This window comes from Engystomops pustulosus, chromosome 6 (genome assembly GCF_040894005.1).
Source record: "Engystomops pustulosus chromosome 6, aEngPut4.maternal, whole genome shotgun sequence".
NCBI lineage: Eukaryota > Metazoa > Chordata > Amphibia > Anura > Leptodactylidae > Engystomops > Engystomops pustulosus.
Window position 1 is genome coordinate 71,772,488 of NC_092416.1, and position 18,518 is coordinate 71,791,005.

General features: G+C 40.7%; 1 protein-coding gene across 4 annotated transcripts in view; it reads left to right on the forward strand.

Annotated features, from left to right (window-relative positions):
* Window positions 1-1,224: 1,224 nt before the first annotated feature.
* The window catches only part of CLSTN1 (calsyntenin 1), a 68,743-nt gene continuing 51,449 nt past the window's right edge, over window positions 1,225-18,518 (forward strand). For 2 of the 4 annotated variants that reach the window (XM_072156506.1, XM_072156508.1), the window contains exon 1: window positions 1,225-1,506. In XM_072156506.1, the coding sequence (XP_072012607.1) occupies window positions 1,428-1,506 (79 nt within the window). In that variant the 5' untranslated portion in view covers window positions 1,225-1,427. The remainder of the gene's footprint in view (window positions 1,507-18,518) is intronic. The other 2 variants (XM_072156507.1, XM_072156509.1) reach the window with 1 other exon arrangement.

Below are 18,518 nucleotides of genomic sequence, written 5' to 3' on the forward strand. Positions count from 1 at the left end.
GCCTTATAGTTGAAGACTGTGCGCCAGTTTTTAATAATCTGGCACGTTTGTGAGGCAAACTGCCCCTGGCCAAAATCTGGTCCAGTGTCTTATAAATGTAGTCATATGGTCCCTATCGAGAAAGCTGGATATCACTCCAAAACATACTGGTAGGGTGATTAGATTGTGAACCCCATTGGGGACAGGGACTGATTTGGCAAGCTCTGTGCAGTGCTGCGTAATCTGTAGGCACTATATACATAAAAGAATAAATAATAAATAAATATGACAACCCCTGCATCTGGCAGCAGTACCCAGGCATACACTATTGAGGCACCCGGACACTTGGATTCAGTGTTCATTACTACAGGGGGACTGTGGGACATGCAGTAACATCCAGCCATTTCATATACCAAATAAAAAATTGTGTTTTTTTGGTGCTATCACTCCAGCAAGGGTCGTTGTATCCAAGGAAAATTGTCCTTCATTTGTAAGGGACCATATAACTACATTTATGTAAATAATCTTCACACAGGTAAATTGTTTTAATACCATGCAATTGAAGAAATTTATCTATATTTGATATTAAATTAAATGTGAGTTTCCAGATGAAAATTCCCCTTTAGCTGACAGCACTAAAGTCTTTTTATGGGCACTGGAAGTTATTATATAGACATATCTGTAGGTGCTATATAAATAAAGAATAATTATTATATACCTTTATTATCTTGGGGTACCAGCTGGCATTATAAGGGCAATGTGTATCCCTTGTACAATACTAGTTGCTGTTGTTGAGGGTATTATTATGGGCACAATAAGGTTTTATTACTTTACTGGAATAAAATCCATATCACATATACAGAAATATTATGGTTAACCTGATATGACCAGATGGGTATGACACACTGTTACCACAAGGTATTCTGACGGGTACAGGGTGTGCCCTTGGTGCAGAGCATCTCTGAGGATGCAGGCGGTACCTTCCCACACATCACACGTACCCTCCACCACCCATCACAGAACCTGCCTCATCTCATCCCCTCAGGCAGGGGGCTGCCCCACTATTTGTATAACACCTCAGCCCATCATGGGCGGGAAAATCCTGCGTTCCACAGGTAACCAATAACAAACGCGGCGAGTACCTGATATGGGCGTGGCTCTAACAAACTGGAACGCAAACGTTGCAGTGATTGGTAGGTGTGGCAGGGGGTGGGGTTGGTCACCGCGGTGCCCGCAGACACAGAGACGTCTTCTCAGTAGCATCCGCCATCTTAGCTCCGCACCGGGTACCGTATCGGGAATATTAAGTTCACCTCAGCGGAGCCGGAGGGACACGTACTGCGAGGAGCGCTGCGCTCACCCTCCCGGAATACCGGAGGAGAAGCAAACGAGGGGGAGGGACGTTTGGTTGTGCTTAGCACCCGGAGCCAGGGAGGAGGGAGGAGAAGATGCCGGGGATGTGGCGGTGTTCCCCGGCCTGTCTGCTGCTCGTTACCGGGCTGGTGTGTGGTGCACTGGCTGCCCGAGGTGAGGGGGCCGGGAGGGGAAGCACAGGATGAGGCTACAGGGGTAGGTGACCTCTAGTGCCACATCCCTCGCACAAGGTGCCTGCTTTCCATGGAGGAAAGAGGGTATCTATGTGTATCCAGTGTAATAATACTAAGTATCTATGTGTATCCAGTGTAATAATACTAAGTATCTATATGTATCCAGTGTAATAATACTAAGTATCTATATGTATCCAGTGTAATAATTCTATGGCATCTATGTGTATCCTGCGTAGTAATACTATGTATCTATGTGTAGCCAGTGTAATAATACTATATATCTAAATGTATCCAGTGTGTAATAATTCTATGGCATCTATGTGGATCCAGCGTGATAATACTGTGTATCTATATGTATCCAGCATGATAATACGATGTATTTATGTGTATCCAGTGTGATAATACTCTCCGTTACCGGCTGCCAGGCACTGGTTTACCCTCTTTCCATGGTGACAGCTGGACACTAAAAGACTAAATATGAAGAATCCTTTACTTTACTGTCCATTGCTTTTTGGATCGATTTAAAGGCATCCACCACCCTTTAGATGATGCAGTTTTTTTTCTAGATCCCTTCATGTCCTAGGTTCATGTTATTTGTTCTCTACCCTGAGATTTTTCTCTGATCCCAGTGATTTTTTTTTTACCACTGGGGGAGGGGGCGTTGTTAAGATCCCTAGGATGGTAGCACTGAGAAGCAAAAGAAAAATCACAAGTCTTTTCTGGCTGATCGTAAATATTTCATTGGTCTGTTGCCATAGACGCAGAGTTGATGGCTCCCATTGCTGCACCTGGGGCCAGCTGCTGAGGTTAATAGGTGGCATTTATTTCATGTTCTGCTAAAGAATCACTCTTTCACTAAGAATCACTATGCATAACCCATGTAACCACCTTGCTGGTTTCCCTGTTCTGCAGAGACCTGCTTGTCCTGCCTTCTGCTTGCCTCTATCTTGCTGAAGCCAGTTGGTACCTGCAGGTTACATGTCATTTCTCCTCATCAGTGTTGTTCATTAATCCCCTCCTTGCAGGGTTTTCATTCACATCCCTTTCTGATTGTGAATGCCAGGATCCTGCTTCCAGACAGTGGACTAGGCAGTGTTGTAGGGTAAACGTTCCTAGTCCATGGGTATGCGCATTGCAGATCTCCATATGATAGCTTTCAGTAGGGACCACACACTGTACATTTACACAATGACAATAGAGGTCTCATTACAAGAAAATAAGAGACTTGTCTCATTCTCCTCTGCGTTATGCTTTCTGACACTCCATATAACTTTCATCTACCTGCTGTTAATGGAAATCTATACATGAGATGTCTAAGCAATCAAAGGAGTCCCAATGTGTTTGTATATTAAAACAATGTAACAAAGCCCCAGATATTTGCAGATCTCTTCTTGTATATCCAGGCACTGACAATGCAGGAACCTCCTGTTACGTGATGCCTGTTAATTTATGTGCATTGACGTGCCTTTGACTAAACACCTCATGTGCCAGAAATATCTATAGTGTGATATATTAGATGATGGTGATGAGCTACCAAAAGTAGGTTAACCCTTGAAGTCCTAGCCGCTATGGCAGCAGGATTGACAGCGCTGAAAGCAGCAAGCCAGCTTGTTGCTATATTTGACAGATATGTGGCATTCAGCAGATGTGGTGTATATAAATATATTGGGTCCCAGTAAGACAATACAGCGGGAAATTGCTTTATTTTTGGAGTGTGCGTTACTGCCTCCAATAATAGTGACTTGTGACAACGTGTTAGATTTCTATAGCACAATGCTTTATAATTATGCTTATGTTCAATATACTTTAGTGTTCTGACAGATGGTAATGTACGAAGTAGTCAGATGATCTATTATGTTTTGGACATCAATATATTGTCCCACATTTATTAAAGCGTTTGCGCCTGTTTTCTGTCTGGTTTTGCACAAAAAAGAATGTGCAAACTGCTTGTACATGTATTTATAAAATTTCTATTCCAGTTTTGTGTTGCTGCTGCTCTGTACCCAACAAAACAGAAAAAAATGTGCACCTTATGGGGAGTTTGCACCACATTTATCACTGACATGCGCTACAATTCTGCAGGATGAGCAAAACGCACCAAAAAAGATGCACACTTCCCGAGCAGTGCAGGGGGTGCCAGATTAATGAAGTCTGTGCCCGTTTTTGATGAATCTGGCGCATTCTTCACACTTAACAGGTTTTAATAAACATGGGCCAGAGTGTCTAAACATATTCAAATGCAACAAAACTTTGGTAAGTTTTCTGACTTAATCTACCTTGACAGATGGTCCAAAGTATGACTAAACAGTATTAACCGATGCCAGATTTATCATCCACAGTGATCTTCTGGTGCTAGTGCAGAAGAGTACTTATGGTAACTTTTTTTTTTTTTTAAATTATTATTATTTTTTAATGCTTTTGATAAGTCGCCCTCATTGTGCCCAGACTGCCTGCCGAAGTTGTCTTTAGTTTAATAGAAACCTGTCACAGTGAAAATGCAATATAATCTCCAGGCAGCCTGATATAGAGCAGGAAGAGCTGAACAGAATAACATATAATTTAAAGGAAATCTACTGTGTGGAATCTACTATTTTTAGGTGTTCCTTACCTGCAGAGGCTACTCTATACTTGAGTAACCTCCGCAGACCTGCCTCTCTGTACGTACAATTCAGAATATCACAACATTGCAAAATCTGTTGAAACGCATGTGCGATCCAGCCGAACGCCTCCGTGTTATGCCTGGATTGCGTTTTGAAATCCAGACTGAACTTGTGATCACATCCTCAAGGTTTGATCTCTCTATAGGCCTCTCCTGTCAGTAAATGGTAGCCGTTCCTGTATAAGTGTGCACATATAGTGAAAACTAAATACTAAATTAACCTCCCCTTTGACATAGAGCATAGAAAAAGCAGAGATTTAAGTAATTTTTTTTTAATGGAAATCTGTATCAATCTGTGTTGTTCTTCTTGCTCTGTTACACAGTGCATGCATTTTAATGGTGAAAGGTTCACTTTAAGGTTTCACTTCTGAGTTGAAATAAATGTTTGGTTATTCTGGTGGTTAATTTGGTCTGTGTATTCGGAGACTGAATGCTGGTATGTTAGATTTCATTCTGTCCTGTACTTGGCTCATCTTTTAAATGATCAACACCAGGAGTATCTGGCAGCCACATATTGTCGCTTTATGATTTGTAAAGCGCTGTGGAATTTAATGGCGCCATATAAAGATTATTATTATTAGTGGCCAGTTCACCATTATGTGGCCTAATAAAAGTAAAGTTTCTCCATATAGGAGCTGGATGTTTATTGCCAATACAGGCAGTGCCCGAGTTACGTACAAGATAGGTTCATTAAGTTTGTACTTAAAGGGGTTGTCCGAGACTGTCTAAAAAAAACAATGGTGGCTGGGAGGTGGCTGCTTAAATAAATAAACATTTACTTACCTCCCTGGTAATATTTTTTCTGGAGTTACAATCTTAAAACAAACCAATTTGGCGTCCATACAAATTGACTTGCATACAAATTCAACTTAAAAGGGTTGTCCAAGACTAAAAAACAATGTTGGCCCGGAGCGGGCTGCTTAAAAAATAAACATATGCCTCCTGGTGGCCTTCCGGCATCCTGCGATGCATTCGCTCTGGTCCGTACCCCATGTAACAGAGGCACAGAAACCATTCTGCATTTGGCCTCCGGGTGGGCGTGGCTGGCCGCCTTGGCTGTTTGGTAGCTGAACTCATAACAAAGTATGCTGATAGCAAAATCACAAAGAAAAAATCATCCATGGAAACTAAATTTATTTTCCAATGGAGGCTTGGATTTTAAGTCGTCCATAAATTAAAGCGGAAAAACACACTACAGGCTGATTCAACTTTGATGTAAAGTCTATAAAACAAGACAAAAAGGAGGCTCAGTATTGTTTGTGGCCTCTACGTGCCTGTGTAACCTTCCTACAATGCCTCGGCATGCTCCTGGTGAGATTATGGATGGTCTCCATGAGGGATCTCCTCCCAGACCTGTACTAAAGCATCCGCCAACTACTGGAGTGTCTGTAGTGCAATGTCACGTTGGTGAATGGAGTGAGACATGATGTCCCAGATGTGTTTAATTGGATTCAGGTCTAGGGAACAAGCGGCCAAGTCCATAGCCTCAATACCTTTTTCTTGAAAGAACTGCTGACACACACACTAGAGGTCTGAGAATCTCATCTTGGTTCCTAATGGCAGTCAGGCTGCCTCTGGCGAGCACATGGAGGGCTGTGCGGCCCTCCAAAGAAATTACACCCTACACCATTACTGACCCCAGTGCCAGTCACTCTGAAAGATGCTGCAAGCAGCAGATGGCTCTCCACAGCGTTTCCAGACTCTGTCACGTCTGTCACATGTGCTCAGTGTGAACCTACTTTCATGTGTGAACAGCACAGTTCTCTGACAAATACCAAGCGTCCTGCACAATGTTGGGCTGTTAGCACAACCCTCATCTGTGGACATCGGGCCCTCATACCATCCTCATGGAGTCGGTTTCCAACCCTTTGTGCAGACACATGCACATTTGTGGCCGGTAGGAGGTCATTTTGCAGGGCTCTGGCAGTGCTCCTCCTGTTCCTCCTTGCACAAAGACGGAGGTAGTGGTCCTGCTGCTCGGTTGTCTGCTGGTAGGGCCTTAACCTCTGGACACTACCAAACATGCACAGCTTTTTGCCACAGCTTGCATTGATGTGCCATCCTAGATGAGCTGCACTACCTGAGTCACTTGTGTGGGTTGTGAAAGCACCAACATTTAGAATTGACCAAAACTTCAGCCAGGAAGCATTGGTTCTGAGAAGTGGTCTGTGGTCCCCACCTGCAGAACCACTCCTTTATTAAGTGTGTCTTACTCATTTCCAGTAAAATTGGTTGTCAGTCATTACAGATTCCTAAGTGGACAGTTTGATTTACTTGGAGTTATATTGTGTTGTTTAAGTGTTCTCTTTTAAGTTTTTTGAGCAGTGTATATATGGTTGATGCATTAAATTAAATTAGAATGTCCAGATTAGAATAGGTATTAAGGAACAAGTATCATATTCCTTAATATCTTGTGTTGAAATCTTATGCTGAAGTTTTAAAAAGATTGCAGGCCTGGAATGCTACCATTTTCTCCAGAGCTCAGCAGTGTTCGCTTCATATCTGTACCCTGTGGCATTGTACTGCTGTAAGTGATCTGGTTCTCTCGCTGAGATTGATAGCTTGTTTAAAAGACACACAGCTAAATGGGGAGTGGTATTTCAGTCAAGCCATTCCTTTCCCAACTCTGAATGCCCAGTTTTGCCCTGCAGACTGAAAATTTAGAGGAGCTTAGGTCACTATCAGATGCCACCTGTCCATATCAACGTTGATCTTTCTCCCAGGCAGCCCAATTGTAGACTACAGTAGCAATGTAGTCTGAAAACAGAAGATCAATGTACACTGCACATGGTTCTATGCTGGAAGGGGATATTTTGCTCACTGCTGGACTTTCTGCCTTGGAAACTATCAGATTCTTGTTACAGTGGGAATAACAAACATCTGCAGAGAAGTTCAGACTCTGAAAGCGTGTGTTTTTTAAAACTTTCTCCAATAGAAAATTTGACAACAATCCATTTGACAGGGGGAGGGGGGGAGTATAAGCTTGCGGCTGAATGTACATCCCCATGATGGTCGTGTGAATATAACCTTATGCTGATTTCAAAAACTGTTGGTGGTGCAAAGAGGGTCTCTAGCTCTGGAAGACATGGCACATCCTGAGCTTGTGCAGTGCTTATTTTTCTTTTTCATGGTAGAGCTCCAGGAGATATAGACCCCTGCCTGAGGTTACCCCTCACAGGTTATGACTGATCCTGTCGGAATCCTGGTTTCCGCAGTGGCAGAAATAGACGTTATAGTTATTTGTATTAAGATTGATTAAAATCTCATTTTTGTGATTTTCTAAAGGCAGGAAGTGAACCCGGTTTTGTTGGGAAAAGGGATTTGACGGCCCTTTGGACCATAGGACCATTGTTTGCGACCTAAGAACTGCAGATGTTGTGTGCAGGTAGGCTTAGTCTGATGTTGCTCAACAGAGACTCTGTTGAAAAGGAATGTACACCTCCAGTATATGGATATTTCTTGCTTAAGTGCTTTGTGGAAATGAATGCCCTGAAGCATAAGACAGGCAGGGCAGCATTAAGAGGAGGTGTTGGACGGCATTCCTCTTGTACTGATTGCTAGAACCTTGAAGAAAAAAAGAGTACTCCAGATATAAGATGTTAAATACCATCTTTCAGATGGACTTCACTTTGTATTTCTTACCATGATGCTTATACCATACAAATTGTTTTTTTTAATTGTCCTTTCCTGTGTTATTTTGCATGATTTACAGTAAGATTCCTGCATCATGTTGGGCTGGTGGATGTCTTCAGTGCCAAGTTAAAGTGTAGGGGGAATGTGAATTCCTTGCCTGTGAGCTCCCTGGGAAAACTCTCCAGGAGATTTATAGCCATTACCCCCTCCTTTGACCGGCTGTATTCAAATTCTTTTTTTCCCCTCAGTTGGGCATCAGAAATTCAAGGAAAGTGTACTTTTAACAAAATTGTTTTGGCAAAAGAAATTAGGGCAAAGTAACATCAAGACTATACACATGAAACCATAAAGTTAATGTTTAATTGCGTTTTATGGAATAAAAGTGTGCCCATTGCGGAAATAAAAAGCATATTGAAAATTACGCACTAGCAGCATTACCAATGCTATGCTTAGAAAATAGAATAAAATATAAAGCCAAACTTAACACATACCGATTTACATTTCTTAACCACTTTGGGGAGGACCCAATAGAAGTCATTGCAAGTAAAAGTTATAAAATAAAGCTGTGAACTGTTGTCTGTTAAAGACCTTTATTGTTGGCTAATGAAGAAATCCAACCGGTCACGTAAATTTGGGTTGTTTAGGCTTGTACCATTCTTCAACTAAGATTTTGGAGCAGTGGATGATCATTGTTGAGCTCTCTGTAAATATCAATTGACTTTGGGTAATAGGGCGTATTTTAAAGAATTTTGGTCAATACAAATAAATGAAAATATAAAAAAATATACGGTGCATAGAACAAAATGCTAAGCACATACAGTTGTATTATGTGCCTTTCTTCATCTTCTTCACATATGCCTTGGCATTAAGCAGCTGTGTGCTCTTTTGATTTCATTCTTTTTTTTTTCTTTTCTTTTTCTAAAGTGTTTTTATGTCGTATCTGAAAGATGCAGTTTTATTATTTTGGTTGAACACAGTTGGACAAAAAAGCCCTCAGATGTTCTTGTTCTCTGAACACATTTCCATTTCTTCCAGATAAGCATCTTCTGGCATCACAGCAAATGTAAACCTCAATAGGAAGTAATTTGCTTCCTTTGCAGAACTTTGAGCCAAAAGGGCATAAGCAGGGTACCGTAATTAATGGCCATAAAACATCCTGGGCATTGGTTATTACAGCTAATACTGACAGAAAGTGGAAGTGTTGTTACTGTTCTAATTTTGTTATTTGCATAATATATAATAGCCAATAAGTTGCTGCAACCTATTCATATTTTGCTTGCATTCAATTTCTTTTTGAGAGGCTTATCTTGTATAAACATTTGGCCACCAGAAATTTTATGGGTTCATCATAAATCTACAGTCACAAAAAAAATAAAGCAAAATATCGTTGAATTCTATGGTTTTAAAGCATAACTAAACCATTAAATCATATTTGTATTTCAGAAATATAGTGCAGGTGGTAAAGGGTCTCTGTTCATTTCAGCTTCAGTGAGAAGTTCTTCTCAAAATCGTACATGGCAGATAGACAAGGACAGAAGGCTGCAGCTTAACTCTTTTCACCAAGAGAGTATTTTGCTTGATTTTTTTCAGCTCTGTAAGGGTGATGGCACACGTTTCAGTTTTTCAGATGCAGTTTTTTAAGCCAAAAGCAGGTGTGGATCATAATGGGTGAGACAAATAATTGAAAGCTGCTGCTCCTCCTACTTTTACTCCATTCCTGGTTTGGGCATCAAAAACTGCATCTGAAAAACTGAATGTGTGACATCACCCTAAGGAGACAAGGCTACCAGGGTGCTGCCTAAAGATATATATATATATCTTGCAGCCATTGACGCTCCACTAGAGGATTCTGGGAAATATAGAAACATAGTTAAATCCAGTGCACACAACAGGCATTAGGGAACCCGCCACACTAACCCCCCAAGCCCACAAGCAGTACCTTCCTCTGTAATATATATACCGTACGTCTCCTGGAGGTCTTTGTAGCATATATCTAGTTTTCAATAGCAGCTTCAGAAGGCGAGGTTACCTGACTGGATTGTAAAAAAAAATAAATAAATAAATATATATATATATATATATATATATATATATACATACAGAGAGAGAGAGTTATTAGAAATCAGATGAGTAGAAAGAAAGCTAATGTATATACACAGTGGGAGTAAAGGAGATAATATTTTTCACAACGTTTATTATCATCTGCATTGTTTAATTATGCAATTTTGTTTAAAGTTTAGTTATGCTTTTAGTTTGAGGAAACTAACTTTACCAGCAACAAATCATTTCAGTAGATTCTGTAAGTTTAACCCTTTAAGGACCTCGCTTTTTTGTTTTTTCATATTTATTATTCACTCCCCACTTAAGGGCTTTGCGACGGCTTGTTTTCTGCGTAACAAATTGCACTTCATAGTGATGGTATTTATTATTCCATGCCGTGCATTCAAAATGCAGTGAAATTGGTGGAAAAAAAACGCATTTGCAATGTTTTCATGTGGGCTTGGAATTTACGGCTTTCACTGTGCGCCACAAATGATATGTCTAATTTATTCTTTGGGTCGGTGCGTTCACGGAGATACCAAATTATAATGTAACTGTCAATGTTACATTATAGAGGGAACATTATTAATTTATGTAAAAGACAAGGGGGCTCTGTCTGGAGAAAACAAGATTTGATCACCAGATGTGACAGGGCTTCTTTACTATGAGAACTGTAGCTCTGTGGAATAGCCTGCCTCAGACGCTGCTCACAGCAGGGACAGCAGAGCGCTTCAGGAATGTCCTAAATGTCATTTAACATCAAAATAACATTGACAGTTACATTATAATATAGAGTTGTTTTCCTTAAATCCCCTCTTCATCCAATCCCTTCCCTTCCTTGGTTGAACTTGTTGGACATGTCTCTTTTCAACCGTATAAACTATGTAACCTGTTATCAGCTAAAAATCACATTCCTGGCGACAGGTTCCCTTTAAAGAGAACCTGTCACCACATTTGCACATATACAGCTAGTGCCAAGTTCCTATAGAGTAACTAACTGACAACTTTCTTTTAGCTAAAGATTGTTTCCTTCACATCCCCATAAATCAATTTTATGTTCTATTACCTGGAATCGGATGGAGCGTGTCCTGCTCAGCCAGCCCCTCCCATCTACACCTCCCCATGCCTTATGACTTCTTTCTAGCGATGGGAATTACGGCTCTTTTTTTTAGTGAGCTGGATCATGAGGCTCCGCTCCCTAAAAAGAGCCGTCTCTTTTGGCTAATGAACGCCTCCCTATTAAATGTATAGTAGGGAGCCTCAGTCCAGCAAGTCCCCCACTCTTCACCACTTTTAACTCGCCGATTGGCGGGGTTAAGTGAGCAATCGAATTACTGCAGGGACCCGACTCACATTGGAGGGCCAGTTCATTCGTGAACGACACACACTACTTCTTACTTTTCAGCATTTCATGTCATGTGACCAGGGTGATGTCATCAAAGTTCTTGTACCCTTTACTTCTACTCTACTTCTACTCTTCTCCAGCCTTGGAGGCGGCTGTGATTTCATGTGATGACATACATACAGTACAGGCACATTTTACTAATGTTAGGAGGCTAAAGGACCTGAGATGATGTCACTCTGGTCATGTGATACAAATATGCATGAAATACCACAAAAAGATTGGTGTGTAAACAATGGCTCTATATATCAAATACCACCACTCAAGGAAAAAAAAATTGCCCTAAACCCCCCCCCCCCAAAAAAAAAATTCACCAGTTACGGTGTGACAACTGGTCACAAGTATATAACAATATCATCTACTGCAGTGGTTCTCAACCTTTCTAGTGCTGTGACCCCACAATACAGTTCCTCATGTTGCGGTGACCCCAAACCATGTACAAGAATATTGAATTCGTGCCAAAAAATGCAATAAAATTGTGGCTCCGATGGCTTTAGGAGACCCCTGTGTTTTGATTGTTTGACCCCCGCCGGGGTCGCGACCCACAGGTTGAGAGCCACTGATCTACTGCCATCAATAACATATACAAAGGCACAGATATACATCAATGTATATGCAGTAAATGCCGATGACAACTGTAAATAACAAAGTCACCAGTCGGTGTCCAAAAAATGAGGTATTGAGGGGCTAAGATGGTGCAACATGTTCTGCCACATGTAGTGGTTCTCGGGGGTAATGTGAGACATGCATAGCCAAACATGTGTATAGTGTGCATGTTGGACTGGCCAATCGTAACAAGAGAATGATTACCCGTTGTCCTGTATGTGGATGCATGAGGCTGTGGCACCTGGAAATAGATGCCGCGCATGCGCATCTCCCCCGAGCCTCCACCTCCTATCGGAGAAGCCGTGCACGCACAGCCACACCGCAAACCTGACAGCAGATAGTCCGGAGCTCAAATTACACAAGCAAGAATTTATACACAACTCTGCATACGGGATCCAATATTATCGTTCTTTATATAAATATATGGGTTTTTTAGTGTTTTTTTTTTTTGCGCTGGCATATTCACAAGGACTTTACTTTTATAACTGCAAATATAGTATTTTCTTTATATTAAGTTGAATATTTCTAGCTTGGCCATCATTAAAGTTGCACTTTATCATAAGTTTTTATATATTGTTGTTTTTATATTTACTGTATGTATGGTTATTTTTTTTGATCAGAAAATACTGAATTCTTTTGTATTCATAGTGCATTCTTTTTTATGTATTTTCACAACATAACTTAGCATTTTTATATGTCTATGAATTGTATTCATTATCTATTGATGTGGATCACGTATGCAGAGTTGTCTATACATTCTTTGTTGTTTTTTTATTTGGCAGCACTTGCACTTTATTCTAATACTTTCTTATATATATGGCACCTCTATGTATAGGTCCGCAGTGTGCCCGTGCGTGTGCGACTTCTCCGATACGAGGTTCGGGGGAGCTGTGCATATATGTTCTTTATGGTGTGGACTGATATGAAGAGTACTTGTAACCTTTAATCAGCAGGCATTGTTTGTCAGTGTGGTAAAATTCTGGTGACATATCTTCTTTAAGTCTCTGGGGGAATTTAGGCCCACTTCTGTATAACATTACACGGGGCATGTGCAAATAGGATGTATATAGCCGTATATCATGAAGGGGGTAAAGAGAATGTGTCCCCAATTTTTGTTTTTAATCTGGTTAACAGAAGGTATTAAAAAATCTATACAGACTGTCCCCTACTTAAGAACACCTGACTTACATACGACCCCTAGTTACAAACGGACCTTTGGATAATGGCAATTTCCTGTCCTTTAGCCTTAGACAACAATACACAGCTATAACAGTTATCACTGGTATCTACACTGAAGCTTTATTGTTAATCCTGGTTCTAATGACAACATTTTTAAAATCCAATTGTCACGACCAAAAAAAATTTGGCTGAGGTTACAATTATAAATTATACAGTTCCGACTTGCATACAAATTCAACTTAAGAACAAACCTACAGACCTTATCTTGTATGTAACCAGGGGACTGCCTGTATATGTTTCTCTATGTCTTTTTCTGTGATTGAGAGTTGACATTTTACCCAAGCTTTAGTAACAGCATTTAGTGATAAACTTTATGACATCCTCGTGGCTATAGCCTGCAGTGGTCTAGAGCCTTCTCACTGAGCTCTATTGAGGGTTTTCTAGGCACACTATATGAAGATAGGGGTTGTCAACAATAATCATTGTTTAATGGTGGATGCAAGGATGGTATTTTTTTCATAGATGTTATCTATTGTAATTCTGTCTGTGATGTAAATGGTATGGCTGCTGTATAAAAAAAACTTGGTGAGGGCACATTCACTTGGCCGTCTGCGGGGACGTACATGCGGCCGCATGTACGTCCCCATAGACGGCAATAGCGGCGCAGATACGGTGCCACAAATGTGTGGCACCGATCCGGGCCGCACACCGCAAAAAGATAGAGCATGCTCTATCTTTCGGCGTGTGTGCGGCCGTGCGCCGCTATTCTCTATGGAGGGAGGAGGGATTACCTCCTCCTCCTCTCCAGCACGGCGGGCATACCGCTGTGTAAATGTACCCTGAATTAGTAAAGAAAATCTGTTAAATTATTAAAAAATATGGTTAACATAAATTGTGTTTAAAAAACACACACAAACACAAAACATTTTCAGGTGGCATGTGTCTACTGTGACCGGACCATTGCAACACCTTGATTAAGTTTTGGCCAACTTCTGCATGAATGATCTTACACTTGACTCTTGAATACTTTGCTTGTATATTTGGTAATGGCCCTATGGCTGCAAATTACCTTTTTGAAACTTGGTATGAGGTGGTTGATGTGCTGTATTTTATTTTACTAACTGTTGCCATTTTGCAGACTTAAAGGGACCTTTCACCACCTTCGCACATATACAGTCAGTGACGGGTTCCTATAGAGCTCTTTTCACTTACTGACACCTTCTTTTAGCTAAAAATTGTTTCGCTTACATCCACATAAATCACCTTTTATCTTGTATTACCTGGCATCAGAGGGGGTGTGTCTTGCTCGGCCGTTCCCTCCCATCTAATCCTCCCCATGCCTTATGCCTCCTTACTGGTCACAGTTCATGTCATGTGACCAGACTGACATCATCTCAGGTACTTTGGCCTCCGAAAAACAACAAACTGTATATGAGCATGTGAAGCAGGCTCCATGGACTTCTACTCTTCTCCATCCTCCATGGAGGCTGCTGTGATTTCATGTAATCACATACATGGGGTACAGTTTGCTATGCTTAGAAGGGTGAGATACCTGGGATGATGTCACTGGTCACATGTCATGAATGTAACACAAGGTACTGTGTAAAAAAAATTGACACAATATTTCCCATCTGTACCTAGAGGTTTATATGTATGTAGTTGAATATTAGCAGAGCAGGGATTTGAAGAGACACAGAGCGGTCTGTCAGAATAATGGGGTGTGGTTCACTGCCAACCTGAGAGAGAGAGAGATGAGTCACAAAAGCTAATTTGCATATCAGAAAATTCTGTCATATCTGTAATTAAGGTACAGTACTCCACTGGCAGCTATTTTTAGGTGATATGGGGAGGATTTGTAACCCCTTATCAGCAGGCATTGTTAGTCAGGGTAGTCAAAATCTTTAGACAGGTCCACTTTAATGTTGTCTGCCAGCAACATGAAATTATTGCTCTGGATTTTGGTGAGGAATTCAACCGTTGCAATGCAATCGTTTAGCTTCACACCCCTGCTGAAAGCATAAACCTGGCAAAAAACTGCATCAGAAAACAGACAATTTCCAGTGTGTAGATTCTGTAGCCATTCTGCTTAGTGCGCAAATAGCCTTTGGGTTTTTTGTAATTTCTGTTTGTGGGAAGATTGTTAAATTGCATGAATGTATTACACAGGATAAGGCCTAACTTGCTGATCGGTGGGGGTCTCAGATCAACAGAGTGGGGGTCCACCAGTCGGACCCCTCGTCACTTCCCAGGATGACTGGAGCAGCTGGTTGTGCATAGTCGGACAGCCCTGTTTATAAAATTCTTCTTGTCTATAAACACATTCATTGTAACAATCAACTGTGCAGCTTTCTGATTTATTCTTGTTCCAATAAATTTGGCTGCTGAAAATAAATACAGGCGGTCCTCTACTTAAGGACACCCGACTTACAGACAACCCATAGTTACAGACGGACCCCTCTGCCCACTGTGACCTCTGGTGAAACTCTCTGGATGCTTTACTAAAGTCCCAGACTGCAATGATCAGCTGTAAGGTGCCTGTAATGAAGCTTTATTGATAATCCTTGGTCCAATTACACCAAAAATTTTGAAACTCCAATTGTCACTGGGACAAAAAAAAAAAATTTGTCTAGAACTTCAATTATAAAATATACAGTTTCGACTTACATACAAATTCAACTTAAGAACAAACCTCCAGACCCTATCTTGTATGTAACCCGGGGACTGCCTGTACAGGTGGGGAAGGAAGAGCTCTCCTTATGGAGACTTGACCAGTTAAGGCCATCTTGCAGGAGTGTGGAGACTTGCAGCCATTGACGCTCCACTAGAGGATTCTGGGAAATATGCAAACATAGTTAAATCCAGAGCACACAGCAGGCATTAGGGAACCTGCCACACCAACCCCCCAAGCCCACAAGCAGTACCTTCCTCTGTAATATATACCGTACGTCTCCTGGAGGTCTTTGTAGCATATATCTAGTTTTCAATAGCAGCTTCATGAGGCGAGGTTACCTGACTGGATTGTAAAAAAAAAAAAAGATAATTTTTAATTTATGCTGAAACCTAGAAATGTGCTGAAAAGACCTCTAGGGGATGTACATATTACAGAATAAATTACAAATAATTGTTAGAAGACTGGAAGACTGGACAACACTTTGGCCAAACCTTGTTTTTTTTTTGTTTTTGTTTGGAGAACTACAGCTCATGGGTACCGATCTTTGGTGCAAGGAGAAGGAGGAAGGAGCTAGCCTTATGTAGTTCTTTTAAGTTGTAAAAATAGTTTTTATACATTATGTACTTCCATTAAAAAATAAAATGCTGCATGAGTCGAGGAACAAAAAGAAGCATCCCATTATGTATAGAATGATGAGTGAAGCGTGCCCGCCTGCCTGTACTGACAGCATGTACAATATTGCCTAATGAAACGTTTGCTACATGTCGAGTATTTCCACTATTGTCTGGAATCTAGCTGCCAGGCCATTAGCTAATGTGTCTATGGCTTTATTTCTGCTGTCTTCAGCACTGTTATTATTTTGACACTTTTTTTATGATGAAAGCACTTTCATTCACAGTGTGTAAATGTATAATGGAGGCAGCAACCTGATGATCAGAAACCTTTGTTGTCAAAACTGTTACTAGAATCTCTTACAGTCTGTTTCACGATGCTGCAGAATTCATTCCTTGGATTTTCCATGACCACTTTTAACAGAAGTCATTTTCCTGGTGGTTGGTACCTCCTTGGTCACATATCTGCTGCTGTTTCATTTTTTTCAGTTGAATTGATAAATCCAAAATGATGTGGACCCCACAAACCACAAATTGCCAATAATGGGGTATATTGGGTGCCTATGGTGTACAAATTGGTAAAACTCATTGTATCTCTCCAGTGAGAGAGCGCCTGAATACAGGTAACACTCTCACACGTTTACATGGATGTAGTTTGAGGCCTATCTCTTATAATATCGCCCATCTCAATGCCACTACACTTGTCTGTTTTCCAGGATATGCTAGGGAAACATTAGTAATCTGTTAAATAGCTTTAATGGTTGATGGTCTACAAAATGTAATGGCCTCCTTGTTTCCTGGATGTGACTGTAAGATCCATGGTGAGGCCTCCCTGCTTTAATTGGGACATTTCACTGTTGGGTCTTGTTTGCAGTTGGTTGTGTCTGTTATTTAAGGGTGAAGTCATAGCTTATAGAAAGACGTTTATAAGTATATTAAGAGTCTCATACCCTGGTGTCAAATTCTTTTAGGCGCCCAGTCCCTCATTCTATTTAGGTCCTTTTTTAACCGGCAGCAGTTACTTTTATCTAAATAGAGTTGTCCAAGAAACTAAAATAGCCAATTTCTGGAACGGTGAGTGCACTGTGAGGAGAACCACATATTCCATCCCTCTTCTGATAATGTTCATGTGCCCGGCAGCTTCATCCCTCACATCTGCCTCTGACCTTGCAGGGCTGCCTGTCACTACTCTGCTTGTCCTCTTCTGTATGTTGATGACTACTGTTTCTATGATTATATGTCCTCTCTGTAATACATCTGTATAAAACACAAATAATTTCAATATATTACTGTCCTTGAGGCGGTGTCATCATCGGAGAAGTCTCTATGATCAGATAAGTTTTATGTTCTGTATTGACCTAGTAAACTTTAGCATTTGAGTTTATTCTCTTCCTCTGGCTTCCTGTATATCGTTCCCTGCTGCAGTGGAGTCGTGTTTACGTACTGCAGTCTCAGAGCTGCTGCATAATTCATGAAACTTTGGCAGACACGTTATTTGATTTGTGGATGCTTATAGTATACCTCCATTTTTTTTGTGCGCTCTATAAATAACACAAGCTCAGGGTTCAGGAATCTTCTCTTAGATTATAGCAGTTTTACAACCCAAATAACCGAAATTTATAGCCGACAATTATTGGTGCTTGCAGTCTGTCACATGTCCTGAGTGCCAGGTGTTACTCCATAAAGTGGGAACTGCTCCTTTTCAATAAGTAAATATAGCCAATACATATATGCTTTTCCTTTTTTTAGTTTAACAAATTAATCTTCTGATTTAAGGAAAGAAAAGCCTCTCACGGCTTTAGATGCATGCATTAATACATGACCATGGAAAGTCTGTGCCCATATATACAGGAGTAGTAGTGCTGTGCTTCACAGGATAGGAGTAGTAGTACTATTCTGTTTCCATATACATCAGATTGGAGTACTATGCTGTATCCATAGGATAGGATAGGTAAAGGACTACTTAGCCCATATATACAGGTTAAGATAAGTATTAGAGGAAGAAAAGAGGAGAGAGATATCCACTCTGTCCGCACTGGTGTAAGGTTAAAAAATGTTCAAAACAATTTATTCAGTTCATCAAAAAAGTTAAAAACATCACAAGGAAAAAATGCATGAGATGACGCGTTTTGGACAAAACAAGGTGTCAGTCCTTAATCGTACCTAGGTATCTAGGTACGATTAAGGACTG